The following is an 18,818-nucleotide window of genomic DNA, read 5'->3' as shown; positions in this document are numbered from 1 at the left end:
CACTGAGGTCTTATTTTCTCTGTAGTTAATAGTGGGGAAGATGGGAGCATATTTCACTAACTTGAGGAACTCTCCCAGTTATTATCTTTCTTCTCACTTAATTGTTGAAGGTATGGCTCAATAGCTGGCACGCTCGATACCAGCTTCCAGTATTGGGAGGATTTCCACTGGATTGAGAATATATGGAATGAAGTTTGCTAAGTATGAACTCGTGGCTCTTTATGTTCACACCACAAACTTCTGTTGAGTTTAATGCATGTTTCTACTTACATAATATTCCTTAAAAATGTATATATATATAGAGAGAGAGAGAGAGAGAGATTTATGTTTACTGTTTTGAAAGGCTGAAGCTATAGAAATCCTAAATGTTTACTAAAATGTCAAGAACTTTTCTTAAAATTGTCTTTGATTTTTGCAAAATGGACTGTATGCCATCCTGGCTATTTTCTCAAGCCTTCCCCTGATGAGACTCTCCCCAACTAGCAATGACTCTTACACTCCCCCACCCCATATCACCTTCCCTCCTCACCTTGAGCCTATAACCTCTGCCTGCCCCATCTCTAGCCCTTGTCGTCTCCCCTGTATGATGCCTCCTCTACCACTTATCTAAAGGAACCGTTAAGATCGAATCACTTAGTTAAATTAGCTGCTAAATTAGCTTTCCATGCTAATTAATTGTTTTTTGCTATTTTGCATTACTTTTAGAAGCATTATGTTAATCTAATTCTTTTCTTTCAATTGTCCTGAATTGTACTCCCTGTTCATTGTAACTTTCTTTCTTTCTGTTAATTATGGTTTCCCCTGGTTTTGCTGTAAACCGGTACGATTTATTTATTTATTAAGGCTTTTATATACCGACTTTCTTGATACAAATCAAATCAACTCGGTTTACAATGAACTAAGCAGAAAATATAATTAACCAATCAACAAGAGATAAAGGAGCATAAAGTTACATTATAACAAGGATGCCTTAACTTGGAATAAGAAATAAAGAGGGGGTGAACGAAAAAATAAATAAATACTATATACAAGAGAGGGGGCAAGGAGCCAACCTCTTTAATAGATACTATGCATGAAAATTATGGAAAATTTGTTTTCCATAATTTTAATTTTAAATGATTTTAATTTTAAACGATAAGACTTTGTCTTGAGCATCGGTATATTAAAAGAATTTAAATAAATAAATAAAATATAATATTTACAGGGACATTTTAGCAGAAAATATAAACCAAATGAGGTTGCTTTCTGACACATTAACAAAATTTGCTTGCACCTTACTTGGTTATCCTTACAAATAATGGGAAAGATGTGCATCTCATAGCCAAGGAAAACGTCGTCTTTATAATGGAAGAAAGATTTCATAATCTAGTCTCTATCTGATTTCCATCAGGTACAGTACAGCCAAGTTGACTTTGGTCTCTTGTTCTAGTAATGCTTTTAATATTTGGCTGAAGTCCAAGCTATCTATGGGTAGTCTGCCCACTGCGGAGTGCCCATTCACTTGCCTCTTCTCTTGATACTACCCCATAAGCAGATAAATCTTTGATGTAGGTAGAATAGCTTCAGTAGGCATTCTAAGAATTTCCAAAAGACATTTGTTAAGCATATCACTGGGAAAAGCCACCAATCATTTAAGAAAATTCAAAGATCTCAGATCCAGCTGCCTGCTGTAATTCTCCAGCTTTTCAAGTTTCTTCTTAATTACTATAAAGTCATTTGTTATAGCCATGCTAGACAACTAGCAGTGAGAATACATGATGATTCAAAGTTTCTAATTTAGTGGTATGGTCAAAGAATAGAGTTCGATGAGAAACAGAATTAGCTTGAATTTTTAATATCACAGTGGAAAATTAATCCAGATTCTTAACTATCTGCTATAGCCTAGACCAGATGGGGCGTGTAAAGTCACCACAGCAGTTTCATGACCTCAAACTCCCTTCCAACTTGGGTTCCAATGTTTATTCCTTGTGAGCATGCTATATGGGGAGAGGGAGAATGAGTCCTCCCAATGTCATTTCTGAGCGGGCCCTCTCACAATGGTTGTACTCATTGTGGTTCCTCTTTGCTGAATTCCCTCTTCAAACAGGCCCTGCGGCTCCAGTATGCCATTAGGCACAGATGTAACAGCCGATAATTTTTCTACTGCCGTGATCCCCATAGCATCCAAGGTAACCACTGCAGGAAGGGCATCTGTCAAAAAAAAAAAAGCAGCAACAGACTCAGAGCAGGGAAACTCTCCCTGAAACTCAATGTTAGATCTTCCAGCAAGAGAGCATTAGACACTGATCCTCCTACCAAGGAGACCTGGGTCATAAGTGCTGTTGCCTTCAGCACAAACTGTTTGACCAGGCCAGGCAGGGACATCACAGGCTCAATAGTGTAAGTCTTTTTTTTTTTCTCTCCTCACTCTTCCCACACTACAAAAAATAAGAGACTAGGGGGTATGCATCCACTTGATATTTAAGCCCCAAAGCCCCACATTTGAGGCTTGATACTGATATGAGTTTCTTTGAAGACTATGTGTTAGTGTGGATCTATTAATAATTATTGTTTATAGTTTATTGTATGATTTTATTGTTTATGTATGTTTTATATTGTATACCTTGTCTGCCTATATTGAAATTAGGAGTTCCCCCCTTTGGTTTTAAATTTGATATATATATATATTTAAGCCCCAAAGAGCCAGGTATAGAAGAGCAGCATGGCTAGCACCATCTTGAATGCCCCCAGGTGTTGCAAATTCGAGTCCTTTCTTTTTGTTCATTTCCTTGCATTTTTTTAACATTAAAAAGGGATCAACAGGCTTCAGATCAGAGTGTTGTGCCATACACACAAAAATTGGTTGAAGTGGCACAAGCTTAACTAAGGTTGAAGCCTTGCTGATTGGTGCTGCTGCTTACATATGCCAGTTCAGTCACCTTTTGTCCAAAATATACGTAATTATGGGTGTAAACCACAGTAATACAATCTAGGTGAACCCTTTTGCAATTTGTCATCTGAGTTTCTTGTATTCTGATAGTATAGAATAGGATCTTTTGCAGGTGGTGATATGTTTTATCGAAACAGCGTAACAGTTGAGTGCCACTTTGAGATTTTACATCAGATATAACTAGATGAGTTGCACCTAAAGAAGGGAACCAGGTAATTTGAAGGGTCTTGCATAAACGTTTTGGTGAATTCTTATATTGGTACAATAAAAAGCATCATGGCATGCAAATAATACAGTTTTATCAGGAACCAATTGAGCTACTGGAAATAAGTAAGAGGGCAGCAGGGTTGTTTACAGATCTCACTTTTGGAAATTTAAATTTTTTAAATTGATAATTTATTAAATGTTTACTCACCAAGCAATGTGAAATTCCATAAAACAATTCAGATCATCAACCAAGAAAACAAAATCACTAACATACTACAAATGTAGGAAATTTAATTTAATTTTTGTGGCTAGATAGCCATTTCAAAGCAGTTGCTGGTCCCACTCTCTAGAATTCTTTTCTGATTGAAATTAGACAGAGCCATTTGGTAAAGAATATTAGAAAACAAGTTAAGACTTTTTTGTTTAAATTGGCTTATTTTTAAATTTTAGGTTTCATTTATTTGATTTTATTTCTGTCTATTTTACTGAATATGCCTTTTTATACTCATTTTATTTGTATGAATTTGTTTTATGAGTGCATTTATATTTTTTTATTTTATGTATTTGTTTTTATTGTATTAGTTATTTATATTATTTTATGAATGTATTCTTGTTCATTGCTTAGACTTAATTTTTTAGTGTTAAGTGATTCATAAATTCCAATAAATGGAAATATAAGATTACTATAAGATAGAGGGGAGGTTTTACTTGCTAGGTCACAATAATATTGAAAGAAATCTTAACTCATAAATAAAAACAAAGATTTTATAAACTGCTTTGCAAAAAGATGGCACAATATCAAGGTAAAGGTCACAGTTCTACATTTAATGCCCCTAGAAGAGTGTAGAGGTCAGCTGGCTCCTATCGGTGTCAAGAGAGCTTCCTGCTTACATTAGGAAACAAATCAACATAAAAACCAAACAAAACTAAATACATATAAAAAACAACAGCAACCACCCAACCTCCATAATCCACTTCCTGTGACCATTTTAGATCAAGTCCTAGCATATAATAACTAAAACCATCAAATTCCTCAGTGTAAAAAATACTAAAGCCATCTCAGCTGGATTCACCATATGTTAACATGGGTTTGCTACTAATAAATCATCATAGAAAATGTTGTCACTTCTCACATTGTTTTTGAAGCTGCATTTAAAAGAATCTCATTGAGGCATTGTGCATTTGTTGTGCTGCTAGAGCCACTGTTGAACACATTTGAGGCTTGATACTGATATGAGTTTCTTTGAAGACTATGTGTTAGTGTGGATCTATTAATAATTATTGTTTATAGATTGTTGTATGATTTTATTGTTTATGTATATTTTATATTGTATACCTTGTCTGCCTATATTGAAATAATATAGGAGTTCTCCTCCTTTGGTTTTAAATTTGATATATATATTTTTTTTAAATATTGGTGTACAGACTAATGACATTTAATTGTAATAATAAGCAACCACATTTTTTCTAGCGAAAGAGCCGGCATCTGAAATATCTTTGGGTGGAGCATTGGCCTATATATTCAGGCAAAGTACTAGGAAATGAATTGAAGACTTCCCTTGGCAGTTAACTTTGATCAAGACATTTTATCTTTCTGTACTTCTGGGATCCAGACAAAGGTGCCTGCTTCATCTGGCTTTGCTAGCCAACACATTTTTTAAAATGTCAGCAGATATTTAACTTTTCCCAGCCCAGACCACTCATGCCCTGACCTGTTAGTGTTAGAGTAGTGGCATTCACCCTTTGTCACATGATGTCCCCTCAATACCTTGCCTCTGATTACAAGCTTCCCTCGTTAACCTTCTTTGTCTCAGCATCCAGGCTCCTCCTCCTCCCTCTTCTTCCCTGTTCTGATCCTGGCTCCCCTCTCTTTTCCCCTACCTCTCCTCATCCAGGTTTCTCTCTCTCCCATCTGCCCTCTTCTCCTCCTCCAAGTTCCTTTCTCCATCTCACTTCCTCTGTTCATCCTGGTTCCTCTTTCTTCATCCTCCCTCTCTGCCTCCTCCTCCTCCAGATTTTTTGCCTCACCTCCTCTCACTGTCCCTTTTTTACTTTTCCTTAGCTGCAGGCCATGCAATTCACACCAGCAGTATGGAAACAGATTAAGAGGATGGATTCTTGCTCTCCATTACAGATCCCTCTGTTTTTCTTCTCCAGGCTTAGTCTTTAAGCAGGCTGCGTGCAGGGCAGAGGAGTACTGAGAACATATGTTCTTAGTATTTCTCTGCCGAGCTGCTGTTGCTTTGAATGCTGTGGCCGAGGGCCAGGTTAGGAGGAGTATATCCGGCTTCAGCCAGGACTTGACCTTAGTGATCTATTAAGCAGGAATTTTTAGCAGTGTCTGTAGCTCATTCAGGGATCCCTTTCCAACCTACCTCTGCTGGTTTATCTGCATACCCTCCTCACCCCCACTATGCCTAGGATGAAAGCTGAAATACAGAAATCTACTGGATACTAAAAATCCTGAGCTCAATCAAAGCAATAGGATCCATGATCCACAAACCTCTGAATTGTCCACAGCATTGGATATAACTGGACTGATGAGAGCTTAAACTTCTTAATCCCAGTCAAATCTTTGCACTTGACATAGCATTCTCGCCATTGACTTTTTGCTGTTCCTAATCCTTTCTCTCTTTTTACACACCTCCTACTGATACCTATGCTTACATATATACTCGGGCCAAACATGTTGTGGGTTTTCTTTTTCCTGTGTTAATCCTCATGTTAAATCAAGAAAATCCTTGCTATGAATTCTGTGCACGCACACTCACCCCCCCCCCCCCTCCACACACACACACACACACACACACACACTTTACTAAACTATCTTGTTCCTGCACACTCGGTACCATGTATGTGTTGATCGCTGATCACTGTCGTTCATTACATTTAAAGAAGGTTAATTGTGAGTCTTTGGTACAAAATCAACCTCCTCTCTGACACAGCTGATGAAAGGGACTCACCAGGCTCCAGAAGTTCAAGTGCAACAGCATCTGTGTGTATGTATATACACATATATATTTATATATTTTGTTGGCCTGGTAAAAGACATTACAATCTCCAGAGTAACCAAATATTGAAAAAATAGCAGCAAAGTCAACTGCTCGCTAAAGATGAGATTTCAAAGCTAACATTTTACACTTTGTGAGCCTGAGCTTCAGGAAACATTTGGCATATTTTGAAATATCTTCTCGGACTGTTCCTAAGCACTCTTAATATCTGGTGTTTATATAAGAAAGTTGGCAGCTTTTGAGGACACATTAAAAAGAAGGATATCAAGTGTTAAAGCTTTTCACTGCCCTCACCTAAGATTAAATCTCTGCTTCTTGCAAACTCCTGAGCTCTTGTTTCAAATAGACCACAAAAGACCTGCCAGGAGAATGGTAAAATTCCTTTCAGGCTTTACTTCTTGTTCATTTAAAATAAACCCCTCCCTACCAGAGGGCTCCTAAAATTACACTTTTAAAAATTAGTGTAGTTCATCTTCATTTTCCAAAAATATGTGGCACCTGATCAGGAATTTGAGAAGCCTTATTCACTAGAAGCCTGCCAAGCCACCATAGTTGTTTATGGAAGGAACAAGGAAACAGCTCTTAGTGCATTCAAACGTACTTTCTGGAAACTGTAGTAATAGTAGTAGTAAAACTTAAGGGGTCATTGTCCAAGTTGGTGAAATCAGAACTCAAAGCCTACCTGCGTTTCTTTGTCCCCATGGGGGGCAGTAGGAAAGATCTACAATCTGGATGCAAAGTGGCTGGCCCATCCTACTGAGCCATTTCAGGTCAAGTTGCTGCCAAGATCCTGTTGACTCAGTTTGTGTATCCTTGCTGCTTCACCATGGCTGTAAACAAATATTAGTCATTATATCACATGACATACCAGGGCCACAGAACTTTCAGATTTGCATAAAGGGTTACAAACTTGGCCACCAAAAGACTCAAAGAAATATGGGTTAAAACTACATATGTGACCATTAGTATCATTGGAATAGCAATTCTCTGTTAGAGAAATTCATTTTCTGACTGGGCCATAATCATAGTAATATTAGTATTTTTTCTGTTTCCTCTTCAAAGAGTAACCTAGTGCATGCAAGTCATAGACATTTACCACCACCTTCTGTTAAGGGTAGTAATTGCTGCTCCGTGCAGATTACCCCCATGCATATCAATTCCTCGAACCTTAGAAGTCCGGGCCCTTGTTACTTGTTGTCTGAATCCAACTCCTCTTTTCTGCCTGCCATCGAAACAGAGAGCATTGTTGCAATTGCATCAAAAGTATCAAGGCTTATTTGTTAAGGGTAGTAACCATCGCACCATCAAGTTACCCCCAAGCCCCCTTTTCTTCATTTATTTATTTATTTATTTTAAGTTTTTCTATACCGGCATTCGCGATGAAAATCGCAGTCCATCCTGAAGCCTTTAGTAGGGATCCACAGTGTTTATCTCATGCCCCTTTAAATTCTTTGTTTTCGCTTTCATCACCTCCTCCAGAAGGGCATTCCAGGCATCCACCACCCTTTCTGTGAAGAAATATTTCCTGACGTTGGTTCTGAGTCATCCTCCCTGGAGTTTCATTTCGTGATCTCTAATTCTACTGATGTCTTTCCAACAAAAATGGTTTGAAGTTCATGCATCATTAAAATCTTTCAGGTATCTGAAAGTCTGTATCACAGCTCCCCTGTACCTCCTTTCTTCCAGGGTATACATATTCAGATCCTTCAGCCTCTCCTCATAAGTCTTCCAATAGTAACCCCACACCATTTTGATTGCCCTTCTCAGTACTCCAGGAGAGGCCTCACCAAGCACCTATACAAGGGCATTATCACCTCCTTTTTCTTACTGGTTATTCCTCTCTCTATGCAGCCCAACATTCGTCTAGCTTTAGCTATCGCCTTGTCACATTGCTTTGCTGCCTTCTGATCGGCAGACACTATCACCCCAAGTTCCTTTCGTAGGCCGTGCAAATCACTTTCACCTCCATCACATACAGCTCTTTTGGATTACCGCATTCCAGATGCAGGACTCTGCACTTCTTGGCATTGAATCCCAACTTCCAAATCTTCAACAAACTCTTCAAGCTTTCTCAAATCACTTCTCATTCTCTCTACTCCTTCAGGCATGTCCACTCTGTTGCATATCTTAGTATCATCTGCAACAGACAAACTTTCTTTCTATCCCTTCTGCAATGTTGCTCACAAAGATATTGAACAGAGCTACTTAACACCATTTTCTCTTCAGAGTAGGTACTGTTAACCGTAACCTGATGTCCCCTTCAGTCAAGAAGTTTGAAATCCACTCCAACACCTTGGCGCCGACCCCTAAGCTCATTTTATTCACAAGCCTCCTATGCAGGACCGTATCAAAAGCTTTGCTGAAATCCAAGTAAATCACATCAAGCGTTCTTTCTCAATTCAATTCTCTAATCACCCAATCAAAAAAATCAATCAGATTTGTCTGACAAGACTTTCCCCTGGTGAATCCATGATGCCTTGGATCCAGTAATTTACTGAATTGTAGATAGTTCACTATACTTTGTCTCAGCAGAGTCTCCATTAATTTTCCCACCACTGAGATGAGACTAACCCAAGTTGTCAGGCTAGATCTCTATGCAGCCCTCTATTTTGGGCACACCTAATGCTGGTCCAGTAGGGAGCCTCTGGAGGCAGGTCTCCCTCTTTGCTTTGTTTCATATTTTCTGCTAGGTTCTTGGTGATTCAGAGTCCCTGTGGCTCTACTGCAGGATTCCCTGGTCTTGAACACCTGGAACCACAGGTGCAGTCCCCACAGCCCCTGCCAGAATGTCCCCTTCCAATGGATGGCTTTGAAATACCCCTAAAAGACCTCCAGGGTCCCAGATCCAACCCTGAGGGTTACAGACTGAAGCAGGCAAGGGGCCAGACCCCATCAGGATGGGAACAGGAACAGAGCCTGACCTGTGGTATGACTTCATCGATGCATGGACAAGGCAGTCGACATGGAGTTCAGCAGTACCAATGCAGGCACTTGAGCTGTAGCAACAGTTGGTATTGACTTCATCAGTACATAGGCAAGAACCTGGGTAGACAAGGCAGTCATTGTGGTGTTCATCAGTGGCAGTTCAGGCACTAGAGCTGTGAAGACAGCAGGCGCTGACTTCACTGGTGCATGGGCAAGAACTTGGGTAGACAAGGCAGTTTATGCAGAGTTCACTGGTGCTAGTGCAGGCACTGGAGCTATAGAAACAACTGATGCTGACTTCACAGATGCATGGACAATGACTGCTGCGTCAGCCTGAGATGGAATTTTTTAATGCGTTGGGTGCATCTTGGAGCTGAGCTGTGACCAGAGTTGGCGCGACATGGAGAATAGCTGTGGCAGGAGCTGGTTTGTCCTGAACAGCCAATACTAGAATTGCTGGAGCTGGCTTGGCCTGGACAGCCAGCTCTGGACTTGCTAGAGTTGACTCGGCCAGGACGGCTGAGATCCTCAAAGTAGCAGGCTCTTCCTGAAAGGTTGGAATCACTGTGAATGGAATCTTTGACGCTGCTGCGGGAGAAGCAGACTAGAGCGTAATCTTGGGCACTGCTGTGAGAGAAGCAGCCCAAAATCCTGGGTGCTGTGAAGATGGCTGTTGTGGCCACAGGAATAGCCTGTTGCTGTGGGCCAAGAGCCTATTCTATGAACTCAGCTGCTAGCATTGCATCATGCATGATCATAGCTATGTGTTCCTCGTCCCGCTAGAGATGACAGTCATAGCCTAGTGGTCCATTTGTGCAGCCATTTAGTTGCTGACTGCTCTGGATCCTGTTATTGTATAGAGCCTTGGACCCAAGAAAAGAACCCACAGTAAGTCTTTTGTGAAGGATCTATATCTTCCTTGCCTCTGGTTTGGGCTGATCCAGATTGTCCTGGATCATTCTGATGAGGACTGTGAGGGAGTGTACAAGAAACTCCCTCAGTCTACCTTAAAGGACCGGGCACAGATATCCTGCCTGGTCTTCCTTAGGACAGAGACCCACAGGGAATCCTTGGTAAAGGGAGGGAGCTCTTCTCCAGAGCATAAGACCAGAGGCCTTAGAAGGGTTATACGGGCCCCGGGTTGCTGACAGAGTCCCAGCAATCGTAAGGTCTGCAAAGACCTACTAGATTTAATTTGGGCTAAGACTTTCTACTTAAAGAACTGCCTCCTTAAAGACTTTGCTCCTTAAAGACTGCATTGCCTGAGGTTAAGGCCACTGCCTGAAGTGTTTTGTTATCTCTTTGCGCTGCTTGAAGTGAAGGTCTGCTGCCGTTTTGTTTTGAACATTATCTCCACTGTAAATAAAAGTATACTTAAGTCACAGCCAGAGGTTTACTTGTGGTTTCCTCTGGCTGTTACCAAGCCATCCACCACTCGAGCTACCACAGGGACATAGAACGGTATGGTGACTGGGGAGGGTCGTACCTGGGAGAGGCTGAGTGTCTGGGAGCAAGCATTCTTCTATCCTGAAGGAGAATAGGATCCAGGAATTTGTCCAAAGACCAGGACCGGAATAGGAGCAGGGAGAGTAGCTAAGGACCAGGAGTGAAGCAGGAACCAGGAGCTGGGCGAGTGGCCAAGGACCAGGACCAGAGCAGGAACCAAGAACCAGGAGAGTAGCCAAAATCAGGAAATGCAAGAACAAGGCTAGACAACAAAAAACCATAGAGTGAATTCTGTGGGCTGTTGGACCAGCAAAGGTGTGTCAGGAGTTCCTTATATACTGTAATAGCTTGAGGTGCCTTTTAGGATAATGCTAGACTGGACCCAGGAGCAGCTGGTTTACACAGGAACAGAACTGGCCAAGCATCAGGGACTTCAAGTTCAGCTCTGAAATTCTGGTGACCATGACTGAACAAGAAGTACATTCAGATAGGGATGGAAGGGCACCCACTAGAGTAGAACAGAACTGCAGAGAACCAAGAACAGAAGAGTGTCCAAAAAAATACAAGGCTAGAACAAACAGAAGCAGGGCCAAAACCACAAGACATAGGGCAGATAGGCAAACAGACAAGGCAGAGCAAAACCAAGCCCAGAAGGCCACACAAACTGGGGTCAAACAAAGACAGGCAAACAGAACAGGACAAACACAGATAGAGTAAGCAGGCCACTAAGCTGGAGCCAAACACCAAGCAGAAGGCCAATTACAGGGGGTAGAGCTAGAAATCCAAATACAACAGAGAGCCAAAACGAACTCCAGGAGAGGCAGGCTTATATCCTGTGGCAGTGCTAAAACATGGCCACCAGCAGGACCTCCAAGCAGGGAATAGGCTCACTGAGGGTCCCTGCTAGTGGGAGGCGAGCACTGCACTGGTATCCTGACAGATACAGCCATCTATTTGGGACACAGCTAATGTAGGTTCAATAAGGAGCTTCCAGAGAGGCCTTCCTAACTTTGCTTCTCTTAGTATTTTCTGCTGGGTTCTTGGTGATTCAGAGGCCCTGTTGCTCCTTTGCAGGATCCCCTTGTCAATCCCCACTGCCTCTGACAACATAGCAGCACTTTACAGATTTATTATTAGAAACAATCCCTCTTCCTTGGAGCTTACTGTCTAGTCAAGACTAACAAGACAAATAAGTATTTGGGAGGACTAGGGATCAGATTTGAAGTTTCCAATACATGGGAAAGAGACCATTTTAATTGGGTGAAGCTGCATGAAATTAGGTTTTTGCCTGTCAATGTATAAGAAAAACAGGAAATGGGGTGAGCAGATGAGGGGCAATGAAGGTGAGAAAACAGTTTAGTACCAGTATTTCTGTCCACTACAAGGGCTTCTCAGTAATCTCAGTAGTCTGCTTAAGAATCGCCCAAGTCTCAAAATTCTTAGACAAAGTCCATAGAATAGCAAACACATTAAAAATGCTCTTAGTTTATGCTGTGTGTCTTCAGTGAGTAGTATAAGCCCCAGCCTTGCTTAAAATCTGCATTTGCACCGTCAGCAGAACTATGCAAATGCTCAATGATAAATTCATCTTAAGGCAGTGATTGTGAAAGCTGAGTTTGTATTTACACAAGAAGTCTCTTGATTCTGAACCATTTTAACCATTTTCAGGTCAATATTCAGTCACTGGCCAGATGGCAAAATTAGCCGAATAAACTGATCCTGCCAACATTGCAGGGATATTCAGTGGTGCAGCCAGGGCCAGATTTAGGATTTGGGTACCCAAGGGCAGAATTGGAGAATGGGGAGTGGGAGAATTTCACCTACCATCTGGAGATCAGATGGTAGGTGAAATTCCTTCCACTCCCCTCCAGAGTGCCACAGCAGTGCCCCTTTGACGTGGGATCGCTAGAGCAGGCTCCTCCTTGGCCTGGGTGTTTGGTGCCTTCAAAATTTGGCACCTTAGGCAATTGCCTTGTTGCCTATTCCTAAATCTGTTTAAGTTTATCCTGTTAACTTTAGGGACTGCTCTAAGGCACTTCCAGAGTTAGCCAGATAACTTAATCGGTTAATCTGACTCATCCCAGAAACACCCCCAGAATGCCCCTACCTGATCTGGCTAAATTTTAGCCGGACAGTGACATATCTGGCTGAAGATGAGGTGTATAAGTGCCCAAAATATTCAAAAGTCAGCATTTAGCTGGATAACTTGTGAGTTATCAGGCCAAACGCCTCAAGAATGTGGACCTCTTCGTATCGTTTTCTTCAGTGTGAAGAATATTTAAAAAGGGAAAGATCGGCAGAGAGGGGAATCTGTGAAAGTTAGCAAAATATGTATCAAGAGTATTGCAGAAGCCTAAGATCATTGGATGAGGCGTATTGGTGAGGATGGCCAGGGGATATTGTGAAGGAGTGCAGGACAAAGCAGCTCCTGTAACATAACTGATCTGGCTTGTGGTATTAAGGACAAGATAGTCCCGTATTCATAAGTGACCTACGTCTGTCTGCTGCTGTAATGGAAGAATGCTGATGTCTTTTTGTTTGCACTGTAAATAAAAGCACTTACAAGCTACAGACTACTCCTGCTATCTTACAACATGTTCAGATGCATCAGCCTGCACATAGCCTAAAGCATAGTCCAGACGTATCAAACTGAACACTAATGGATTTGACCACAAGAAGGATCTGCTTCATTGCAAAACCCTTTTCCTTTTTGCACTGATTTAAGTGAAATTCTCCTTACCACCATTTCAAGAGGATTTTTTGTTTTCTCTGTGAAAGCATAATTATAAATATTAGCCCTGAATCCCACATCTTGTTTAACTTATGGAATGCAGAGCCCTTTGATCCAAAACATGTGGTTAGCATTTGAAATGTGCCCAAGAGTACATTCATGAAGAGCCATGATTTTCCTCCTGTGTCAAAATCCATCCTGAAATTATCTGAGTTTATGTAACTTGCAAAACATAAGGCTGGCTAATGAAGTCTTGCACTGTTCAAAGTGTTTTAGAGCACCAGTCCCACCCTGTTTCATATTACATTTCTGGATGGAGCATTAAAAGGTGGATGTGTATTGAGGAGAAGATTGGACCTCTGCTTTCCTGCAATGAAAAATCCAACTCGTGCCGTGATACTGCTGGGTCCCCACAGAATCACAGGAACCAGCTTTAAGTGAGCAAGTGACTGGTCAGGCACGTGTACCCCCCCTCTCCTCCACCTGCCCCCGGCGATCCTCCTCCAACTCGCTCTGCACCTCAGTCTGCGGAGTCCCCCTCTACTGTCAGAGCCCAGACTTGTACTTTGAACTGCACAGCACAAATTTTGTAACGCACAGTTCAAGGTGCGAATCAGGCCCCAGGAGGCAGTCAGGCACTTCCACTGTCTTCCTCTTCTGGCCCAGATCACTAGGAGAAGAGGGGGGCGGTGAAACAGAGGACCACTAACTCTGTTTTCCCATACTAGCTTTTAAAAACACCCCTCCTTTTTTTCTTCCAGTGTTAGCTACCTCTTCTATTCCCCAGGCCCGCAAAAACCTGAACTTAACTCTTCCTGCTCTGTACAACATCCAAGCCGTTAATGCAGTCTGTGCAACTAGGAATTCAGTGTGCACTTCCCAATGCATTGCACTTGCTTTAGACCATTTCTACTGGGATTTCATTAGGGCAGAAAAATAGTTTCTGTTCTCGCACGTTATGAAATGAGAGGGAATGTAACACAAATTGCTGGGTTTTTTTTAACTCGGAGACGGAATACGTGGGCTTTCGAAACCACTGGGGGTTCCTTCGTGCATCTCTGAAAAGCAGGTTGGTGGCTGTTCTCCTTGAAACAGGTTTCTGCTCCCTTCCCGTCCCCCAGTTCCTTCCCCGTTTGTTCGGAAGGTTATGATTATTGAGTTAAAGTTTTAGACTGGCCCTGCCCGTAGGCATTCTGCACTACAGTTTCCAAAATACCAAGGGACTTCTAAAGGCCTGATGATGGACGCGTCCAGTGTTTTGGAAAAATTAATTAGAAAACCACTTCTGTGTTGATTTTTTCCAAGCACACTATAGTCTGTTGTTTCTCTGTTTACTGCAGAAATTCTCAGAGGAGCTGGTGGAATTCAGCAGTTAGCTGGAGGAAAAATCAGAGCCATGCGTCTTCTAGTCAGAGCTAGAGTTTTCCACATAGCTTGCAAACAGACCTATAGTTTTGTGGTAGGGACCTGATGCTTAAAAAAAAACCTGTTTTAATGATTTAGCTGCTATTTTAGCACCATTTTACTGAGTGATACATTTACCCAGTAAATTGACATCTTTCTAGCCTGATTTAGGACATATGGTGTATTTAGGGCTACATTCAGATTGAGATTCCTACTTGAAAGGCGACTGGGGAATCCAGAGGTTTCTGCCTAAGACCATAATACACAGGCTGGTCCGGTGGCCCAGTGGCAGTGCTGTGCCACTGCCATGTGGAAGGCCTAGGGTGACCCTGCTGTCCCAGGCTAAGGATGCTGCGGATGCAGCATTCACGTCCCGGGGGTGTGTAGGGGCAGCTGACTTAAGCCATTGATCACTGGTGATACCAAGCAGGCAGGCTCAGGGTTCTACATTCTGGAGGGAGGCCTGGATTGTGGCCGCTGGCCCAGAACTTATCACCGAGATGAGTGGGACTCAGCTGGGAGGGGAAATGACCCCCAGTATTTGTGAGTGAAGGCTTATGGAGCCGTAGCCCAATCGAGGCTGACTCTAATGGACCTGAAAGTCCAAAAGGAGCAGTAGAAAACTGCTGGGCCAGAAGAAATACTTGGGCATTAATATTCAAACCTAAATGTTTAGGTAAGTTATCCAGATAAGACTTATCCAGCTAACTTACATGAGATGTTAAGCAGCACGTCTATGCCACTGAATATCCCTGTACAAATCACAACTTAGCCGGATAACTCGGCTAAGTTAGACCTTCTCTATGACAGATCTAAATTACCTGGTTAACTTAATGGGTAAGTCCATGGCTAAATTAATTGGATAAGTACCGCTGCCCTGAAACACTCATTGCCTGCCCACAAGATATCCGGCTATCTACTTATCCGGTTGCAAATTTTCAAGAAAGAAATACAGGATAGAGTAGAACCATGTCTGGATCTTTTATTTAAGTACAATATTGATCATTGTTTGTTTGCAGGATAGGAGATTCCACTTGCCCTGAGCAAATGCCGTATTTCATGTTGAATATTTTGAACAGAAAAGCCCTCAGAATTCTGCTTGTTTTTCAGTGGAGCTTCAGAAAATTCTGTCCACATAACTGGAGATTTTTGCATGCAATAAACAAACAGAAAGGGGACTGGGTCCAGGGAACTCTGGATTACAGATGAAATGTTGTCATTTTACAGCCATATGATGATTATTTAGACAAATTTATGTAGTGTAAAAATAGGAATTCTCCTGTCAAAGCAGGGATCAGCAATCCCTGACATAAGGGCCATCCATTTTGCTGGCTACTTTGCCCTCTCTCACCCCTGCTACTCAGAACCAAAGAGTATTGCATTAAGGAGGAGGCATTGGCCTGTCCTGGCCCTGCCTTGCATGCTGCTCCCTACAAGGCTGCCCCTATTTGCACCAGCTGGGATACACCTGTTGGCCGCAGCATTTTCATAACCTCTATCCTCTTAAGATCACCACGGTTTAACTCTTTCCCCCCCCCTACCTCCTTCTCCACCTTCGCTACTTCCTTCAGAAAAATACTCTCCTATACGCACCTGCCTCTCCAAACGAATGTCATAACAGTGACTCTAGGTCTTTCCAAGACAGCTCTATTGACTTCACATACGAGTCTTCTAAACTATTTGTATATAAGTTGTACTCTCCCAGTTCTTTGTTAATTTTCTCCAAGTTCATCCCCCTTGTTCTATGTAAGACATTATAATCCATTCTTTATATTGTCATTGTAATTGTTGAAATGTGAACCGAAGTGATTAGTAACATTGTTACCTGAACTGCGGTATATAAAACTGTTAAATAAATAAATAAATAAAATAGGGTGGCAGGTGTGCTCCAGGACCAGTCCGAATGAGAAGTGCACTTCCAAAGCCTGTTGGCCAACCTATAGTCCTGCACAGAGCAGGAAGATGGACAGTCAGGGAAAGAGAGAATTCTAGGAGACCTTCCCCCAATCCCCATAGTTTCAGAGAGAGAGAGAGAGAGCAGCAGGCAGGAAGAAAGCAAGGGCTATGAGAGAAGCCCATAGGCCCCCAACACTTTTCTTTGTTGATCTGGCACATCAAAATCTTAACACAGATGTTTTTTTTGGCATTTGATGACCTCTGGTCTAGACAAAGTATTGCAGGGCCATGTGAATTATATGTCAGTTGTGCATATTAGATGTGTTTAGCTGGATCCAAGGTGTAATAAGTTTACCCTTTGCATATTAGATGTGTTTGACTGGATCCAAGGTGTAGTTTACCCTGTGCATATTGGATGTGTTTGGCTGGATCCAAGGTGTAATAAGTTTACCCTGTGCATATTGGATGTGTTTGGCTGGATCCAAGGTGTAATAAGTTTACCCTGTGCATATTAGATGTGTTTGGCTGGATCCAAGGTGTAATAAGTTTACCCTGTGCATATTAGATGTGTTTGGCTAATAGAAAATGATTGAAGTTTGGTTTAACATCTACCATGTTTGGAGTGCTCTAGCCCTCTTTTGTTTGCTTTCTCTCTTTCTCCCGCCATATGAACCTTTTTTGTTTGGCTCGTCAAAGAATTATATGCCTATGCTTTTTCGGTCTGCTGACTCTCAGGCACCTTACACACTCATACATTTCCCAAGAGAATTTTCCAGAAGAACCTGGCACCAGTATTTATTTTCGCAAAGCAAAATAAAATTGGTTAAAAAAAAAAAAATAATCTAAATTAAGAGAGCGACCACGACTACCATGACCCAGTCTGATCAATATTGCAAACAGTGATGTCGTCTCCTAAATAACCTTGCAATCTAAGGAAGCCATTTACATCCCATTCTGTCTCTATGGGCTAAATGCTTAGTAGGGCCCTAAGAGTAATTTTGAAAGGCACTAATGAGGGTGAAGCACCGTCTTGTAAAACTGCCCACCTTGTTCATGCGTATTTTTCGTTGCATGTTGGAGAAGCATTCCGGAGAGTGAGGGTGAAGTCTAGGTGGGGATTGGATGTATTCTGCTGGGGAATCCAGGCACATACATTAGTGGGTATAAATGTGTGTAGTAGTTTTCCCGGCATAAAGTCTGCGGGGAAGACGTATCCACAGTTTTCATTGGCTGAAAATGACCCGCTAACTGTATTCTGCCATGGATGTAGTCTATCGGTAAATGGTACCATGCGGCTCCAGGCGTGTGGCATGAAACAGACCCCATCCGGGACGAGACCAGAACTTAACCCACACAATACCCCATCTTACTGTTCTTCTCTGCCTCGAAGACCAGCGCTGCCGCCGATTCGGAGTCAATTCGTTATAGTAAAGCCTGCCCGGTGCACGATCTGAAAAGAAAGTTTTCTCTGCATTAACAAGAGAACAGCTGCCCTCACTGGTCGCTTGGCATGAAACACAGCATGTATTATCGTGGCCTGCTAGAACGGCGAGTTGTTTTGGAAAACGTTGTGCTTTTAATGGCATTTTTCCAAGGAACGTGATGAATGGAGGGGGTGAAGGAGATGTTTGTGTGTCTCAGTAACTGCTGACTCAGCCCTCTCTACTTCAGGGGCTGAGAAGGGATTTAACTTCCTACTTTTACAAGCCTGGGATTATTCTTTAGCACTAGGCATTTTGTACACATTCTCCAGAGAATTTCTGTAAATGCAAGGTAAACATATAAAATTTGCACATCAGACAAACCCGCATGCTTTACATTAATTTCACATTGCATTTTAATGATTGAGGTATTTATTCTTGAAACTTTAACTGTTTGCTCATTTAACTTTAAGCTTTTTTCCTGGTTTTAATAAGCTGGTTTTATAAGGTTCACAAGCTGTCGTGCAATAAGAAAAGTTATGCACAGAACAAATGAATCCTGCTTTCCAGGATGCCTGGGTATTCACAGATCTCCCCCCACAAATACTCTTGTCAAGACCCTGACATGTCCCGAAAAGTTGGTGTAAGACATCAAACACGAAAGTTATTGGCAGGAAAGACATACAGACACAGCAATCTCTTAAACTGCCTTCCCTTCTGAAAGTAGATTAAAAAAAAAAGGGTGAGCAGGAAGAATCACCCTAAATTATTTATTTTCACCTTTCTCAGCATTTCGGGTTTCTCAGATTCTATTGTGTATTCTATTGTTACCTCGGTTTCTTTTCACA

At 41.9% G+C, this 18,818-nt stretch overlaps 1 protein-coding gene across 10 annotated transcripts in view; it reads left to right on the top strand.

The window, feature by feature from the left end:
• KCNQ1 (potassium voltage-gated channel subfamily Q member 1) overlaps positions 1-18,818 on the top strand; it is a 640,238-nt gene that overhangs the window by 561,875 nt on the left and 59,545 nt on the right. For 2 of the 10 annotated variants that reach the window (XM_029582319.1, XM_029582318.1), the window contains exon 19: positions 111-201. The exons of the other annotated variants lie outside the window; for them this stretch is intronic. In XM_029582319.1, the coding sequence (XP_029438179.1) occupies positions 111-176 (66 nt within the window). In that variant the 3' untranslated portion in view covers positions 177-201. The remainder of the gene's footprint in view (positions 1-110; positions 202-18,818) is intronic. 10 annotated transcript variants of the gene reach the window in all.

Source organism: Rhinatrema bivittatum, chromosome 17 (genome assembly GCF_901001135.1).
Source record: "Rhinatrema bivittatum chromosome 17, aRhiBiv1.1, whole genome shotgun sequence".
NCBI lineage: Eukaryota > Metazoa > Chordata > Amphibia > Gymnophiona > Rhinatrematidae > Rhinatrema > Rhinatrema bivittatum.
The sequence above is the reverse complement of the archived record's forward strand: the minus strand, read 5'-3'. Positions and strand labels throughout refer to the sequence as shown.